This window comes from Rhinatrema bivittatum, chromosome 2 (assembly GCF_901001135.1).
Source record: "Rhinatrema bivittatum chromosome 2, aRhiBiv1.1, whole genome shotgun sequence".
NCBI lineage: Eukaryota > Metazoa > Chordata > Amphibia > Gymnophiona > Rhinatrematidae > Rhinatrema > Rhinatrema bivittatum.
In genome coordinates, this window is record NC_042616.1 from 803799648 (window position 1) to 803817629 (window position 17982).

At 45.4% G+C, this 17982-nt stretch overlaps 1 protein-coding gene across 3 annotated transcripts in view; it reads right to left on the bottom strand.

The window, feature by feature from the left end:
* Positions 1-2080: 2080 nt before the first annotated feature.
* Positions 2081-17982, bottom strand: part of LOC115085758 (lymphocyte antigen 6E-like) — a 31292-nt gene continuing 15390 nt past the window's right edge. For all 3 annotated transcript variants that reach the window (XR_003854958.1, XR_003854957.1, XM_029592135.1), the window contains exons 2-3: positions 15133-15237; positions 2081-2468 (exon numbers count right to left, since the gene is read on the bottom strand). Coding sequence is in view for 1 of the 3 variants with exons in the window: in XM_029592135.1 (XP_029447995.1) it covers positions 2224-2468; positions 15133-15237 (350 nt within the window). In the remaining 2 variants the exon portion in view is untranslated. The remainder of the gene's footprint in view (positions 2469-15132; positions 15238-17982) is intronic.

Here is a 17982-nt window from a genome sequence, read left to right on the forward strand (position 1 = left end):
GAGAGATTAGAAATCTGTGCTCCAGGCCGGAGTACCATGCATTAGCAACACAAGTAAAATCACACAAGTAAAATCCCATGCTCGATAGCGCACAGCATTCTGCAAATGCATCTTGTTAAATTGCATCAGTTTCAAATCATAGCTTATTGCTGGATTGATGCACCCTATTTTACACTGTGCTATGTATATTATTTTCTCAGTCGTGGGATAGGAAAGCGTAATGGGGACTTGAGGCAAAGGGATTCTCCAGAAAATGCAGACATTTGAAATGTGGTCCTGCGGAAGAGTTTGGAAGATTAGCTGGAAACGCTAGATTTGAAATGTATGGGCACTTAAGAGGACGGGCGGTGGAAGATCCCAGACACAAATTCTGGGATCAAAAGGCAACTGAGATTTCCTGGTTGTGTCCTCAGAGGTTCTGGAGTCAAGCGTAACATAGAAATGATGGCAGAAAAGGACCAAATGCTCCATCCAGTCTGCCCAGCAAGCTTATGGTAGCACCAGCCGCGCCATAAAGGTATCATCAGGGGATGGCAACTTCCGTGCCTTCAAGTTACCCTCATACTTAGTTTCCAAAACCGTTAAAGTAAGAGCCCTTGTTGCTTGCTGTCAGAGTCCAATTCCCCGTTATCTCTTGCCATTGAAGCAGAAAGCAATGTTGTAGTTACATCACAAGTATTAGGCTTATTGGCTAAGGGTAGTAACAGCTGCATCAGCAAGTTACCCCTATGCTTATTTGTTTTCCCAGACCAAAAAATTCATGTCCTTACTAGTTGTTGTCCAAAACTAATTTCCCTTTTCCTCTAAGGGGTAATAGTGCGTCGAAAACGCGTGTCCAACCCCCCTGAAACTAATAGCGCCCGCAACATGCAAATGCAAGTTGATGGCCCTATTAGTTATTCCCGCGTGATACAGAAAGTAAAATGTGCAGCCAAGCCGCACATTTTACTTTCAGAAATTAATGCCTGCCAAAGGCTGGCGTTAACTTCACTCAACGCACAATTAAGCTCTGGAATTTGTTGCCAGAGGAGGTGGTTAGTGCAGTTAGTGTAGCTGGGTTCAAAAAAGGTTTGGATAAGTCCTTGGAGGAGAAGTCCATTAACGGCTATTAATCACGTTGACTTAGGGGTAGATTTTCAAAGGGGTACGCGCGTATAGTACGCACGTACCCCCCGAAAACCTACCCCAAATCCCCCCTGCGCGCACCGAGCGCAAGCCCCGGGACGCGCGTAAGTCCCGGGGCTTGCATGGAGGGGCGTGCCGGGGGCGTGCCGCGAGTGACAATCCTTGCTAACTCTTATTGTTAGCAAATGAAGGGCAGGCTAAATACCAGGTTGTGCTGACATCACTCGGAGGGGACGCCCCCGAGGTTCCCGCCATGACGTGGATAAAGACGTGAGTGGCGTGCCAGCGCGCACCCTTGGAGACCCTTAGGAGAAACATGGCGAACGCTGTCGCCGTTGCCGATCTGGGGACGCCGGGGAGAGCGGCATGCAGACACAGTGGTAGCCATCTTTCCAAGGCTTGAGGAGAGAGAAGGAAGAAAGGTGAGGCACAGAGCTTGAAGCCGTCCGAGACCAACGAACGCAACAACAATAAATGCTATGCTTCTGACTAATATGTTTGGTTAATATGTAATTCCAGATAGCTTAGAACACAGTTCTAGTAGCCATGTTGGTAATGGAAAGAAAACTGGATTGTGGGTGATTTTTGTTTTTTCAATTGCTTTGTAAACTTCTGAGAGAAGAGCGGAGTATAAATGGAAAATAACAAGAACTGACTGTCGTCTGTGGGAGGGACTGTTACAGGCTCCAAAGCTCATGTGCCCTCCATCTTTGGTGAACTCTAAGATTATTCGGTGGAAAAGAAAGAATCCCAACCTGCAAAAAACCCAGACTAACTTGGAACCAAATAGAACAAAGTGAAGCAGAACAGAATGCTGCATTGGTCTGGAACCCTGTCAGCCCAGCTATTTTGGTCTGGAACCCTGTCAGCCCAGCTTTATATGAACTGAAAAAAAAACAACAACCTGATCTTTTATTGAAATTAATAATGGAAAATTTAAGGAAGACACAACAAGAAAGCCATATTGTCTTTTTTTATTAGGCAGCAGGTAGATGTATCGCCAACTACCCTCCTGAAATCGTCTCAGGAAAGGTTTCGGGTTTAGCGTGACAGAGCTTGCATTCGCGGCCTCCCAGCCTTTCTTTTCCCCGGAGGTCCTCAGAGGCCAGCAAGGAGCAGGGTGCAGATGAGGCCTGCTGCGCTCACCAGCGGCCAGAAGCCGATTCTCCCGCCGCTTGCCCCGTTGAACATGCTGAAGTCTAAGGCACTGCCGATGCTCCCGTTGTTGCATAGGTCTGAGCTGCAGCAGGTTCCTGACACGTTTACAATCAGAAAGTTCCCATTGACCGTCTCACAGGAGGGAGCGCAGTGCTTGTTCATCAGGTTCACCATCACAATATTCACTAAAAGCAAGGGGTGGGAAAAAAAAAATTAATTAATAGAAGAACCTACAACCTGTCATTTTGTAAGTAATTTTCTTTTTAGAGGATGGGGGACAGATATTCGGGTACCAATGCCTATGTGTATAGTCACTGCCTTTCTTTTTTTTACTCCCAAGATCAACTTAAAACCAAGCAAGACTTTATATTACAAAGAAGATTCAGATACATAGAGGATATACCTACAGCATAGCTGGAATGACTGCTGAAAGGGATTTGTCTGCACAGCTGTAACTTTCAGGGTTTTTATTATTATTATTATTTGCATGGAAATTTCAATCCCGTCTGGCCTAACTGAAAATCAAAAGCACTCGTGATATGTAAAAGGTCTGTGTATAACCCTACAGACATCAGGGATGAGGCGTGATCTGATAGGTAGAGAAGAAGGGAAGTCAAGGGTCAAATCCCGCTTCTCCCGCTTACACTGCTAGTATTTAACATTTCTATATAGCGCTACACGAGCTAAGCAGCGCTGTACAAACAAAACACAAAAAAAGACGGTTCCTGCTCAATAGAGCTTACAGTCTAATAAGACAAATATACAGGGCACGAGACCTGGGGCACTTCATAAAGCAAGACAATGGTTAAAAAGAAAAAGAAAGGTAGTTAATGAGGCTAAAAGCAGACAATCAGGCCGAGGATTTAAAAAGGTGGGTCTCTAGATGGGAGTTAAAGACAGCGAGAGATGGATGACTATTCCAAGCAGACGGCGCAGCCGGATGGAAAGCCCGGAGCTGGGAACTGGCGGTATAGAAGAAGGGCGCGGATAGGAGTGACTTATCCGACGAGCGGCGTGCACGAGGAGGGGTGCAGAGAGAGAGAGAAACTACTGGTGTATTTCATCTAACTAGAAACCATTCCCTCAAAAGGCGTTCACCTCAAGCTATCGCTATTAAAGATGATGGACCACAGATTGCTAAGCCCCACATCTCATGGAACAGTACACAGTGTGCAAACTGTATCTTGTCTTTGATGTATGTTGCACCGATGGTCATCTATAAGACAGAAGGGGCCCAGTTCAATAAAGATTATTTTCCTGTAGGTGCAGAATGAAAAACAGTCTTTTTGAAAAGTAACCCTTAGTGGGGTGTTTGTTTATTTTCAGGGGCTGCTCCGGCTAGCGCTCCGCCCATGGCTTGTACGCCCTGTCCCAGAGGTGGATTCTCTGTATGGGAGGGGGAGGCTCTCGCTTACGGCCCGGGCAGTGGAGTGCTGTTCCCTGTGTGTGTGTTGATAGCTGCAGCACCCCAAAGGGGAGAGATGCTGGGGCAAACCAGGCAGGACCAGGCGCTGGGTGTTAAATCATAAGCTTACTGATTTGTTAAAAGTCAAGTTAAAGTCCATTTTATGCATACGTATGAACTTACAGCTGTACTGGGTACATGTGTGTTTCTCCTCTGCTTAGGTGTCCTTCACTTCAAGCGTCTGGGCACAGCTTCCCATGGTGATATTTAAGTGCACAAAACCTCTCCCCAGTGACCTATTAGAGAGGTCCCCTCGGGCACAGGAAAAACAGTCCTACCTGAGTCTTCGGCTCATTCCCACACACCCAGTCCCATGTGGGTGGAGATCCGGACGGGAGTCTCCAGGTCTTACTTTCTCTCCTTCGTTGGTTTAGAATGGTGACCCCCCCCCCACCCTCGTGCAGAAAAGCCTCAGGATGGAGACCCTGCTCTCCCAGCCTGGCTCCCAGTGAGAAGGCGTGCTTAAAAACCTCTTCACAACAAAAAGAGAAAAATACTTCCTTCATCAAAAAAACAATCTTCCTTGACTGGGGTTTTACTGTCACGGCTGCTTGGTCACGTTCAAGAGGTGAACGGGCTCACTGATCTCCTTCAGCTCCTCTCCTTTGTGCCCGGTCAGCCAGGATGGCCTTCTCCCAGGGAGCAAGGTCTAAACGCGGTCCCCTTTCTCAAAAGCAGATATCTTCTGGCCATCCAACATCTCGCGCTGCCAAGCCTGTCACAGGTGCGTGCCAGATTCGGGGAGTGCATGGGATCGCTGGCCTTCCGTCCTGGAATGAGAGGTACCCAGAGGGGTTCTGGAGAAAAAAGTCTACTTTACTGCAAGTGAAAACCAGAGGGACCCTCTGGCAAGGAGAGCACGGGGAAGGCCCTCTTCAAAAAAGCAAAAGCTTGATGAGGAGGCAGGGATGAGAAACCTTCTTACTCTGTGTCTAACCAAAACTAACCACCACCCTGACTAACAAAATGGCTGGGTTATAGAGGCAAAGGCAACCAATCCCAGCTCTCCAGGTTGGGAGGAGGCCGAGGAGGACAGAAGGCTCGTAGGGTTGAAATATCTAACTGGGACCTCGAGACATCTAGTAATGGACTGGAGGGTCCAGCGACCCATAGAAAGAAAGGACTCAAGGGCCTGCTCAGTAAGAACCTTTTTCCCATGTCATAAAGAGCCTATTTGTCACGATCCTTGCTGCTAGGCAGCCTCCACACCAGCAGAGGGCCTCACGGAGCCACCCTCTGTCCTGTACTAGCCATCTCCTTGATGCTCCCATGACGCAGCAGGGCCAGCCCTATTTAGCCCTGCCTTTCTCGCAATTCTGTGCCTCTTCATCGAGTCACCTCAGCCTTTTGCATTAGCCCACCTGGCTTTACTTTTCTTCTGCATGGCCCCCGTGACCTTCTACCTTGCCCTATGGTCTCCTTGGCCTTCTGCCTTGTACTGTGACCCACTATGATCTTCTGCCTTGCTTGTGGCCTTTGTAGCCTTCTGCCTTGCTTTGCGACCTCCTTGGCCTTCCTGCCAAGCCTTGAGGCCTTTGGGCATACTAGCCTCACTCTGTCCTGCTTTGTGGCCTGCTTAGGCCTCCTTGTCTTGCTTTATATGTACCTTGTTTTGTGTTAGTTTCCTGTTAGCTTGTGTCTGTCCCTTCCTTGTCCTTTTCTCGTGGCCCTGTCCAGTGCTAGTCTTGTCCTGCCCGATCCTTCCTGTGGCCCCTGCTCGCTGTGAGCCTTTGGTTCCAGCCCTTGTCTCCCTCATCTGCTTTACCTCCAGTTCCAGTCCTTGTTTCCAGCCCCATTCCTTGTCTCCTGTTCTGGTCCTTGCCCCCCTGTGACAGTCTCCTGCCCTGCCTGTTTCCCCTATGCCTTGTCTTCCCTGTCAGCATTCCTAGGACTGATCGCCTTGCTGACTCAGACTGTCTCTGGCCTTGACCTCGCCTGTTCGCTGCCTGACCTGACCTGCGAGGACCCTGACTTCGTCTGAACTCTGCCTGCCCAGAAACCTGCCTGCTATTTACTATTCTTGGAAAGCTCTACCGGCCACTTGGGCTCAACCCAAAGGGGAGGTGGCTGGTCAGGAAGAAGACCCTGTCTGTCTTTGCCCTAGCGTCTGGCCCTGCTCGTGTTGGGGGAATCCCCCATCCAGCTGATTCCCCACTCCGTGACACGTATTCAGTGGGGCCTAATGATGAATCTCAGTAAGCAGGGCAATTTATTGAATAACAAGCAGCTTAAAGTCAAAATAATGCATAAAAGGAGAGCAAACGCAGGTGCTCGAAGCACAGAATAAACACCAAAGGTCTGGGGGATATTTTTAGGCACAGAAATGTAAGAGAATTAACAATAATTATCAGGGAGCCGCAGAAGAAAGATGATTGTGCGGGACAAGTTCCACTTCAGTCTAAACACCGTTTCTAAATTCTGTAAAACTCAGATACAAATAAAAGTCACATGAAAGGTACAACCAGATTCAATCTATTTTTAGCAGCCTGAAAAAAGTGCTTCCAGCTAATTATATACCAACATATTTTGGTCCGGCATGTGGCTCAGGAATTTTGTTAGAACTGACGTCCGTGTAAGTGCAGTATTTTAATTCACCTGGTTCTGGTTTATCACAAAGAGTAACTAATGGTTGAGAATACCTTACACTACCTGAAAAAGAAATATGTTTGTTACAAAAAATAGAAACGGCCTATCCACAAATCAGGTAGTGTAACTGAACTTTTCTTTTAACAAGCAAAGATATCAACATTTTTAGCTCTGGAATCTGTCCATCCCGTGCGTATGATAATCAGTTCTATAGAAATAGCATGTTTACAGCATGCTATTCACAGGCTAAAGGCACCAATCTCAAACATATTATGGCAGTGGGCAGGATAAGCCATGCTATTTATTTATTTATTTATTTATTTTATATACCGACATTCGATCTCAATCGAGATATCACACCTGCAGATAAATCTATAGCTGCAGCGTAAGGGCACAACATAAGAACGTAAGAGGTGCCGTGTTGGATCAGACCATCCTATCTCCGACAGTGGCCAGTTCAGATCACTTGGAAATACTCAGCAGATCCTAATGGGGAGATTCCTTCCCTGTTGCTCATTCCCAGAGTAAGAATTGGCGATCCTTGGTTCTGTCTGGCTAATCCTTGCTCATGGACCCGTACTCCAGAAATGTCCAAACCTCCATAAACCAATCTAACTATTAACTCTGACCACTTGGAAAAACTAATGGGATGTACTATGCGGTATCGTGTGATGTTGAATAAATTTATAGCTCTGAGTCATTCATTTGCCAATGGAAAACAACTCTGTGTTTGCAATGTTCTCCCAAGAGCCTTAGTGGAAGATACTTGATATTCGCACGTCCAAGACTAGTTTCTCTTATGAGAGGTTTAGGACATGTCTATTTATGAAGATCATGAGATCATGAAGAGTAAATAGTTCATTTTCATATTAATTTTGATAAATAGCAATATCAAGAAAGTCAAGTATTACTATAAATTGTAATGTGCAAAAAGAAGGTTGATTATACACTGAAATGTATTGTGCTTTGTTATATTCTCCATCAAAAGTAGGGCTGAATGAACCATGACATGTGGGTGACATCATCCAGTGGCATTGAACGGATCCTTTTCTCTAGCTCATAGAGCATTTGCTTTACTGAGCATGTACGGGAGCTCCCATGTGGGCATTGCCTCGTGAGCCCCGAGTGTCTTTTCATCTGAGAATCAGCATAGACGTGTACTTCTGTCTCTATTTTTCAGTGAAATTATTGATAACTTTCTTCTTAAAATTTGCCTAGCTGCATCAGCAACTCCCAAATAACACTTTTTATTGCTACCTTTAAAAAAAAAAAAAAGATTTTTTCTTCAGGATGTCTTCAAGAAGAAAGCCACCATGAATGGTTTTAAAATCTGTATTTGTGATGGAAAACTGTCCATTAGCAATGACCAGGCCAACTGTTACAATTAAGGCTGGATGTTCCTCATTCCCAGAAGTTGAGGGCCTGGAAAATGAAGGAATTCTATAAGTCTCTGAGAAGCCAAAGTCCTCTTCCCGAAGTACAAGCTTATCTGCCTTCCTATCTGGAGCTCCTCATAAATATCTCCATCTTTGATAGAACAGGTCAAATCCTTGGAGCTGAGTAAGCAAAACCAGAATGCACTGAAGAAAAAGAGGAGCCAGTCTGTGGAGCCACTAATGCGGCTAGTTCCACAAAAGCACCAAGTCTCGGCACTATTGACCCTCGCACATAGTGCATCGGCACTATCAACACATGTTGCATCAGTGCTGTTGGTGCACAGTACATTGGCATTGTCAACACACAGTAAATCAACACCATTGATGCAGACAGCTCAGGCACCATTGAGACACAAGGCCCCAATGCCATTCAAGCACAAGACCTCTATGCCATCAACACAAGTCCTCAATGCACTTGACACATTGAGCCCCAGAATGCAACATCCATCGATCTTCAACACCTTTGGCCATTAAACCATTAAAGCAGACTTCTCCATCCTCAGTGAATCATACAGCAGTGCTTCTAATGCAGATGTATGCTGGCCTACCAAGAATTTTCACAGGCACTAAAGAGAATATGGTAATCCTACCCCCACCAATTATCAGATCAATTCAAATTTTTCAGATCCCAGAAGATGTGCAGGATTCCATTCTAGTATCAGAAGAGGATGTTCCACCACCCATACTAATACAGAGGGTGCCTTACGTGCCTTGATCAAGTAGAGGAGTTGGTAAAGGATTTCTTTACCTCTCTAGTGGCTAAGGATAAGGAGAGTATCTTCCAACCTTTCCTCTCCAGGATATCAGATTTACTGCCATGATAAGAAGTCCCAATAAAGCCAGTTCATATGGATACTCCAACAGAACCCCCATGAGGTGGTTCTAGCCCATGAAAATCGCTTATAGTGAAGCCCAGCCAGTCAGAGGTTGTACACCAGAAGTATACACTTCTCAGGTGACCAAGAACCCCTCCCTTAGTCACCTTCTTCATCACTGAGATTCTGAAGAGGGTTCAACGGGAATCCCCTCCAACCCCATCCCCACCCAGAGCCACCAGACCATTCGTCTCCTCTGGAAGATCATTCCTATTCCAAATTTATGGACAAGTCGAGAAAACCGCTTGAAGTAAATAGATGTATGGACAAAGATCCTTATGCAAAGGTCTCTGGGCAGAGCCAGCTTCCATCCCAATCCATGATATCCTGCAAAAACTACAAACCAGAATGTGGGAAAATCCTATTTCCCGTGCTCCAGTTGCAAGGAAACTAGACCTGAAATACAGAGTGCAGAAATCCCCGGGGATTCGGATAATCCAGTTACCCCATCAATCAGTCATGGTGGAATCAGCTCTTAAGAGAGCAAAGAAAACAAGGATATACTTGAATACTCCACCGTGGAAGGATCTCAAGTTGCTGGACAATTTTGGTAAAATGGTGTTCCAAAGCTCCATGTTTAATGCATGGATTTCTGCTCACCAGTTCTACATGGTTCATTACTTATACGACTGAATACAAAAACTGAAGCCTTTTCTTCTGCCCAGGGGAAGAGGCGAGGAAGTAGGGAGGCAGAGGGCCATGGACTCAGTATCAAGAAGAGATAAAGGTATAGGAATGGGCATGCAAACAGCAAGCTGTCCTGCAAGTGACCTACCATTCAGGGATCACCAACATGACAGCAGATTGCCTCAGCAGAGTTTTTCGACCACATGAATGGTCTCTGCAGCAATCAACAGCCGACAGACTGTTCAACCTACGGGGACTTCCAGCCATCGACCTGTCTGCATCAAAACTGGAAAAGTTTAACTCCATTCTTCCGAGCAAACTCAGATCCACTCAGGAATACAGAGAGATTGTGGTAAGAAGTGGTCTTTCACATTGGCCACCTGTCAAAATATCGTGAGGTAAGCTGAATTATTTTTCTATATTATCAAGAAGAACTAAAGATATAGGAAAGGGCAGGCAAACATATAGGTCCTGCAGTGGGGCATAGACGGACGTTGAAGTATTGGGACCCAAACGGGTTCCCGTCAGGTGCTGTAACTGTGGGTGCAGAAAGATGGAAGGAGAACCTTTTTTTGGGAATACCAGTTGTGAGTGGCAAAAATGCAGTTCCCTTATACATTCCTTTTGTTTTCCATGAAGGATATTATAAGTAAGGATCTTAAAAAGACTTGGTCATGCAAAAGATACAACATAATAAGGCCAGGCCCAGCCACACTGGACTTGTCACCCTGAAACCTAATTCTAGAAGTTGTTATATATACTGTATATATATATAGTATAGAATAAAATGAAAGAGACATGTTCACATGTGTCCTCCCCCTATACATCTTATGATAAGACTAATAATTATTACTGATAGATATCGACCAAGTCACACACTGTCAAATGGCTAATTCTGTAATGGAAAATGAATTTTAACTATAGAAGAAAACCAAAAAATACCAAATCCAATCATACAAAGAAAAAATAATGCATGGGTAGGGAAATAACTACAGTATCTGAATTGTAACCCGCCTTGAGCTTGGTTTTGGAAAAGATGAATAATTAAACCTAAAAATCTAAATCCAAACTTGTCAGCACATAATTTAAAGGTGAAAGGTCGGTGACTCAAATAGTATTCGTCTCTAATCTGTACCATTGATAGTGATCAGAATAAAGAGGCTCCAAGCTTCGATTCCCCCAGAAAAAAAGAAAACATAAAAAGCACATAAACATAATGCTTTTAAACAGGTTTCATAAAGATGCATCTACTAATGCTTGATCCATACGAGTTTCGACAAATACCTATCTGCATCATGGGTCAATCATGTACTGGTCAATACTGAGTTAATGGTAAGAACATAAGAACATGTCATGCTGGGTCAGACCAAGAGTCCATCAAGCCCAGCATCCTGTTTCCAACAGAGGCCAAAACCAGGCCACAAGAACCTGGCAATTACCCAAACACTAAGAAGATCCCATGCTACTGATGCAATTAATAGCAGTGGCTATTCCCTAAATAAACTTGATCAATAGCCATTAATGGACGTCTCCTCCAAGAACTTATCCAAACCTTTCTTAAACCCATCACTGCAGTTCCACATAAGGCGCCTCATTCCTGAAGTGATATCAGAAGCAAAATCCCTCCTACTGCAGAACCAATGGAATCAATTTCGAGAACCACATTTTTAAAAAATAAAGTAAAAATTAATTTTTGAAACAGAAAATTTCATAATCAACACCACCTATGATAAATGATTTTAGCGTTCATTTACCCAGTAATATTCTCTTCAAAAAATGCAGGTTTGTCCCCCCTTGGAGAATGAATGCCATCCAGCCACCTGTTCATGCAGCCCAAACAACTTGCTTGGGGTGGGGATTTTCGGCTCTTGGAGTTGAATGCGGTTGTCATGCCAGTGGCTCTTGTGCTCTCCCACAGAAGAGTTATTTTGGCCTCTGAGGAGCTGCTTATTTTGCTTCCTCTCTCTGTGTCCAGGTTATAGTAAATTTTCCATTTGTTTTTTTAAATTATACAAACACTGATCACATCAAAGAGAGCTTTATCTATATTAACTGGCTTTATAAGATGACATTCAGAGGACATATAGCATTTCTATAGTGCCCTAAATCAGGGATAATTTAATACAAATTACATGCATAACATACAGGGAAAATCCAATTCACGATTATGTTCTTGATCTTTTTTATTTTCTGTTTATATTATTGTTTGCAAATAGGTGTATCCAAGGTTTATCCCAATCATACTCTTACAGAGTCACATTTTAATCCAATAGTAAAAACATAGTGTAGCCATATATCTAGTGTATTATTAAATGCCAACACCACCATCCCCAAGCAACAACCTGAAACAACCTCCAGCTCATTCAATAAATCTCATTAACAATTTAAAAAAATACAAACCCCCCCTCCCCAAACTTTATTCAACTGGCTCACAAACACCGGAAGATTCCCATGATGCAGTTTTCCTCGGGAGCATCAAGCCATGCTCGTGCACTCAAGTCTGGTACTGCTGGTTGCCGGTTGCTTCCTTGGCAGAAAAGATGTGACTGCATAAGCATGAGAGGACGATAGTTATTATTGACACAATGGGAGTCATTTTGAAAGCCACTTATGCGTGTAAAAATGGGTTTTATGAGCGTAAATGGCTGTATTAAAATATCAACAGAAGATATAAGAACTTAAGAAATTGCCATGCTGGGTCAGACCAAGGGTCCATCAAGCCCAGCATCCTGTTTCCAACAGAGGCCAAACCAGGCCACAAGAACCTGGCAATTACCCAAACACTAAGAAGATCCCATGCTACTGATGCAATTAATAGCAGTGGCTATTCCGCAAGTAAACTTGATTAATAGCAGTTAATGGACTTCTCCTCCAAGAACTTATCCAAACCTTTTTTAAATCCAGCTACACTAACCACATCCTCTGGCAACAAATTCCAGAGCTTAATTGTGCACTGAGTGAAAAAGAATTTTCTCCGATCAGTCTTAAATGTGCTACTTGCTAACTTCATGGAATGTCCCCTAGTCCTTCTATTACCTGAAAGTGTAAATAACCGAGTCACATCTACTCGTTCAAGACCTCTCATGATCTTAAAGACCTCTATCATATCCCCCCTCAGCCGTTTCTTCTCCAAGCTGAACAGCCCTAACCTCTTCGGCCTTTCCTCATAGGAGAGCTTTTCCATCCCCTTTATTATTTTGGTCACTCTTCTCTGTACCTTCTCCATCGCACTATATCTTTTTTGAGATGCGGCGACCAGAATTGTACACAGTATTCAAGGTGCGGTCTCACCATGGAGCGATACAGAGGCATTATGACATTTTCCGTTCTATTAACCATTCCCTTCCTAATAATTCCTAACATTCTGTTTGCTTTTTTGACTGCTGCAGCACACTGAGCCGATGATTTTAAAGTATTATCCACTATGATGCCTAGATCTTTTTCCTGGGTGGTAGCTCCTAATATGGAACCTAACATCGTGTAACTACAGCAAGGGTTATTTTTCCCTATATGCAACACCTTGCACTTGTCCACATTAAATTTCATCTGCCATTTGGATGCCCAATCTTCCAGTCTTGCAAGGTCCTCCTGTAATGTATCACAGTCCGCTTGTGATTTAACTACTCTGAATAATTTTGTATCATCCGCAAACTTGATCACCTCACTCGTCGTATTCCTTTCCAGATCATTTATATATATATATATTGAAAAGCAGCGGTCAAGGTACAGATAATGTAGGATTCACATACAATAAACTATACATCTAATCAGCATGATTTACATTATATCAAAAGGCATTATTCTCATAATCTTCACAAATTATTCAAATCCATATTTTATTGTCAAAAATGGGCAAAGACAATGCTTACAATTTATATAAATTATATTCAAAATACAATATTCTACAAAACACAAGAATGCACATGTTGCGATCCTGCCCGCGCTCCTCGCGGGCAGGCTTCTCACCTCTCGCGGCTAGTCGGGCCGCTGACGCTGTCCTCTTCGCGGCGGGCGTGCCGCCATCGCCAGGCTCCTCACCGGCTGCTGCCGGTCCTGCGTGGCAGGGTCGGGCCGTCAGGGGCTTCCCCATGCGGCTGGGACCACCGCTGTCGCTCCTGCTTTCCCCAGCTCAGCTGTCCCCAACTCAGCCTTCCCTGCAGCCTTCTTACTCCGTCTTCGCAGCTGGAAGCCGCTCCTGCAGCCTGCCTTCCTCAGCTTCTCGGCAGGGCTGCTCCCGCTGCCTACCTGCTTCTCCTCGGGCCTTCCACGTGGCTGGGAGAACGCCACCAGCCTATCCTGCTCCTCTCCTCCCGCTCTCCTTAGGCGCGGGCGCGCGCCTCTCCCCTGTTCTTCAAGGGCCAGCCAGGTGTGGCCCTCTGCTGACCCCTCCCTGGGCGTTGCCCTCTTCAGCCCTACAAAAGAGGTCTCAGCGTCCATTCCAGCTTTGCCTTCGCAAGGAGTTGGTCACTCCTGGGATCCTGCTGTCCTTCGCTCCAGGAGTCGTCCTTGTTCCAGCACTTCTTCAAGGTCCTGTGTTTCCTGTTCTTCGTTGGAGCTCCATGTCGTGTCCTGATGTCCGTGATCCAGTCCTGAGGTCTGTCTCCTGATCCTGTATTCTGTGTTCCAGTCCAGATGTTTGTTCTCCGTACCTGATGTCCATGATCCAGTCCAGATGTTTGTTCTCCGTACCTGATGTCCGTGATCCTGAACCCCTGGTTCCTCGTGCCACCCTTCCTGGCGTGCCATGTCGTGGTCCGCGACCAGCCCCACGGGCGGGCTGTGTAGGGCGCTTCATGGTGCAATGCCTGCCTCACTTCTGCAGCACTAGCCTCCGGGAGACTTCCGCTTCTGTCCTTATCCCTGGTCTACGGAGTCCCTTGTGCTTGCTCTGTCCGTGCCAAAGACTCTGCTAGAACCTGTACCATCAGCGTGGTCCACAACCAGCTACTGGCGGCTGTGTAGAGCGCGCCTCGGTGCAGGCCTCTTCAGCTTCTGAGACATGTGCCTTTTCGTTGCTCCACATCTCGTCTAGAGGCTCTTCGAGTCTAGCGTGGTCCGTGACCAGTCCCGCGGGTGGACTGTGTAGGGCGCGCTGCGTCGCAGTCTCAACCCAGTACTTGCCCGAGTCTTCTGAATGCCTTGTACCTCGCTCCTGAGTCTCGTCTGTGCATCCAAGTACCTCGTCCCTGAGTCTCGTCTGATTCTCCATGTTCCGGTCTTCGCTGCCCTGGCCTCCATCCAGCCTGCCGCTTCTTGCCGTACCCTGCGGCAGGTCCGAAAGGGCTTGGAATGGTCGGAGGACTGTTCATAAGACCACCATTGCGTTGTTGATCTTCCGAAGCGTGCAGGTTCAGAGGAGGGTCAGTATCTCCAGTCATCTGTCTTCAGTCCAGCCTCGCTCCTATCCAGCCCAGGCTCGGGCATGCCTCGCCTACCGCGGCACCTCTTCGGAGTTCCTCTGGGGTCGAGCCGTGGCCCAAGAACACACATCTCCCGGTAAGCGGAACTGCTCTCCTAGCACTCCGTAACAGCACATTTCAATATAGAACTTAAAACACTCAAGGCAAACTTAATGTGTGCAAATTCTCTTTGGAAATACTCAGTAAAATCTGTGTGTGCAACGTACACGCAAACTCTGTCGTCTCCAGCCTGTTGAAAAATGACCCTCAATATTGACATTCATGTGATTTTCCTTTGATACAAATATTTATTGTATTGCCAAAATAGGAATGAGTCAGGCCACAGCAGAAGACTATGTTCATCTTTTATGGTCTTTATCATCTACACTATATTCGGTAATGGAACAGGCACAAGCCAGAAAAGAGAACGGTAACCGTCAGTTCAAAATTCTGAATCTTACCAACGTAAGACAAGCAGTAGTTATCCGATTCTGAGCAGTTCTGGATGCTTGTACAGCTGCTGTCACTGAGCGCGTCCTTACATGAGAAACACTCCAAGGATTGAGCTGCAAAAGGAAGACAATAAGAAGACACGTTACCCAGGTGTCTTCTCAGCCAGAGGCAAGACAGGAAGAGCTGAGATTCAATGGAGAAGCTCGTCTGCAGGGGAAATTCATCAAATCAATCTCTAGAGTTACTTGGCGAGGAATGTATAACATTTTTTCATCATTTCTGCTAAGAAGGCAGGATAGGTGTGGCATACTGTCTGGTATCTACTAGTGCCAGGAGCCTACACTATGTCAAGTTTAAGAGGCTCTGTAACATTACTGACAAAAATGCAAAACTGAAATGCATACATAATCTTTTTTATTTAGAAGCCTCTCATAATCGAGGCCTTAAAACGTAGCTTAGGTAGCTCGGGCCTAAATCCAGCGCTGTTGAGTTTATAAGGAGGTAAACAAATACCTTTCTGATCTGGAAACATCAAGAAAAAGCTTTAAATGCTGTGCAGTCCATTAACATGCAGTGGTTACCTCTAATAATCATCCTTAGACACAATCCCATTCTCAAAATTCACGAGGTTAAGACTAATAATAAAACCTTTTCAAGGGCATTAGAAGCAGAAAGGGTTTCAAGACATCCGCAATGGTTATGCATGAGAGAGATTTGCATAAAATGGAGGCGGTGCATGCAAATCTCTCTCATGCATAAGTCCTTGTGCATATCCTGAAAACCAAATGAAAAGAGAGGCAAGCAGTACAAACAAAGTGTATGTGAATAAATGAATAAATAAATGTAAAAAAATATTTACCAAGATGACATCCACCGGGCCCAGAGCGGTTGTTATTAGTTTATTTATTTATTCATTCACATACTCTCTAAGGCCGATGTGATACCATGCCCTGGCCACAGCACGCGGATCAACACAGGACTGGACGTGCGTCCATAACCCCAGATGCAAAATGGGGGTAAGCGTGTCCAGTCGAGCGCGGAGGTAACACTGGGCAACAAATTTTCACAAAAGTCATGTTACGGAAACGAAATTAGTCAATTCTTATACATTTCCATGTGCTAAACACGAATGTGACTGTGAAAATGCAAAATTGGCTCTAGTTTTTTTTGTAATATGCAATAATATAATTACATCTTGAACTGTATGCCAATAGTAGGAGACCTACGGTTAATACCGTTTGAAAAATGAAGTCATAGACTATGTCTTAGATTTCTTTGCTTGTCTCTTGTACACCTGTTCGGGAGCATCTCTGCGGAGTGTCCAGCAGTAGTCGGCCAGCATGAATATTTCAAATGCTCACCCTTTCTGACTGGGCTTCATATAGTACACTGCTGACGTCAGCTTACTCGGCAGCAGCAGCTTGGCAGTAGAACTGCATTGCATCAGAGAATGATGTAATAAACTCTGGATGATGTGTGCATGATGGTATGATGCAATATGATGCAATATTACATCATTCTGGGCTTATTTACAGTCCTACTGGATACATTTACCTGACTAAACATAGAAAGTGAACTACATTAAATATCTTCAAAACGAGAGCCAATAAAAACTTTTCATGGTCATATTCGTGTTCAGCACATCAAGAAACTACAGAGTAGGACCTTTTTAGGTCAGTAACACTTTCATTGTTGCCCAGTGTAATAGCACAGGTTAGGAAAATGGACGCTCATAGAATTGAGCGTCTGTTTTCCTGACTGGCCGACGGCCACTGGCGAGGAGGTGCTTAGGGGCGCGTGCAGTTTCCCCCAGCACTTCCTGTTTACTGTGGCGCCCAGCTTACTTATTAAATCAGGCGCCCGCGAGAAGTGGATTAGCGCGCGTTAAGGGAGCGGAGGCTCGGTCATGAGCACCCGTTTAGCGCGCACCGATACTGCGTCGGCCTGCCAGTCTGTACCGCCTTGCATCGCTTCTCCTTTGCTTTCCAGGATCTCCACCATGAACATGCATGAGACAGGCTTGCATGCACTGCCTTCAGAGGCTGGGGAGGGAGCTGGCGAGGTGTTGGTAGGTGCTTGGCTGGGGGGGGGCGTTTGATACAAAGGAGAGAGAAGCTTGGTAAGGGGGCAGGGCTTCGCCGTGGGTTTTAAATTCTATTTTTTTTAACACTTTTGGAATCTGTGCCACTTCTACAGGTGGCGGGAGGGGGGTAGGCAAGGGTCGCAAAAGAACCCCGGGGGGGGGGGGCATTTTATCAGGTTGGGGGGTGTTCACCTCCAATGGTAAGGTATCTACATCCTCCTCAAACACAATAAAATAATGCAGCGTTATTTTATCTGCATGGAATCCACTATTGATGAGCTGCTTTGTCTGCATTAGATAATTTTATGCCTGCTAACGCATGTAAAATAGCTCTTTTCACGAGGGGGAGGAAATCTTTGTAAATATTGCATGATATGGCGATATTACACGCTAAACAGCATTTAATGCAAGTTAAACGCTGTTTATCACGCAGTACCGCCTTATCACGGCTTAGGAAATCTACCCTTTAGGTTTTTAGCTGAAAATTCATATACATTTATAAAAGATAGGCGCCTAAATTTAGATCTGCTATTTGAACCCCCCCCCCCCCCCTCCTCCTCCCCCCAAGAGACTGAGGTGTGAGTGAGCTACAGGAGAGAAAAGAACAGCACAGCTATGTAACCCCAGCGGCAAGGCTGCCAGAGGTCCAGCTGTGAGGATACTTAACTGAGCATTGAATGGATTAGCGGGACATTCAGGAAGGGGATTTGCATGTCACAGTCCCCTGGACCTCTGGGTAATTGTGTAGGCAATATCACTAACAAAAAAATCCAGA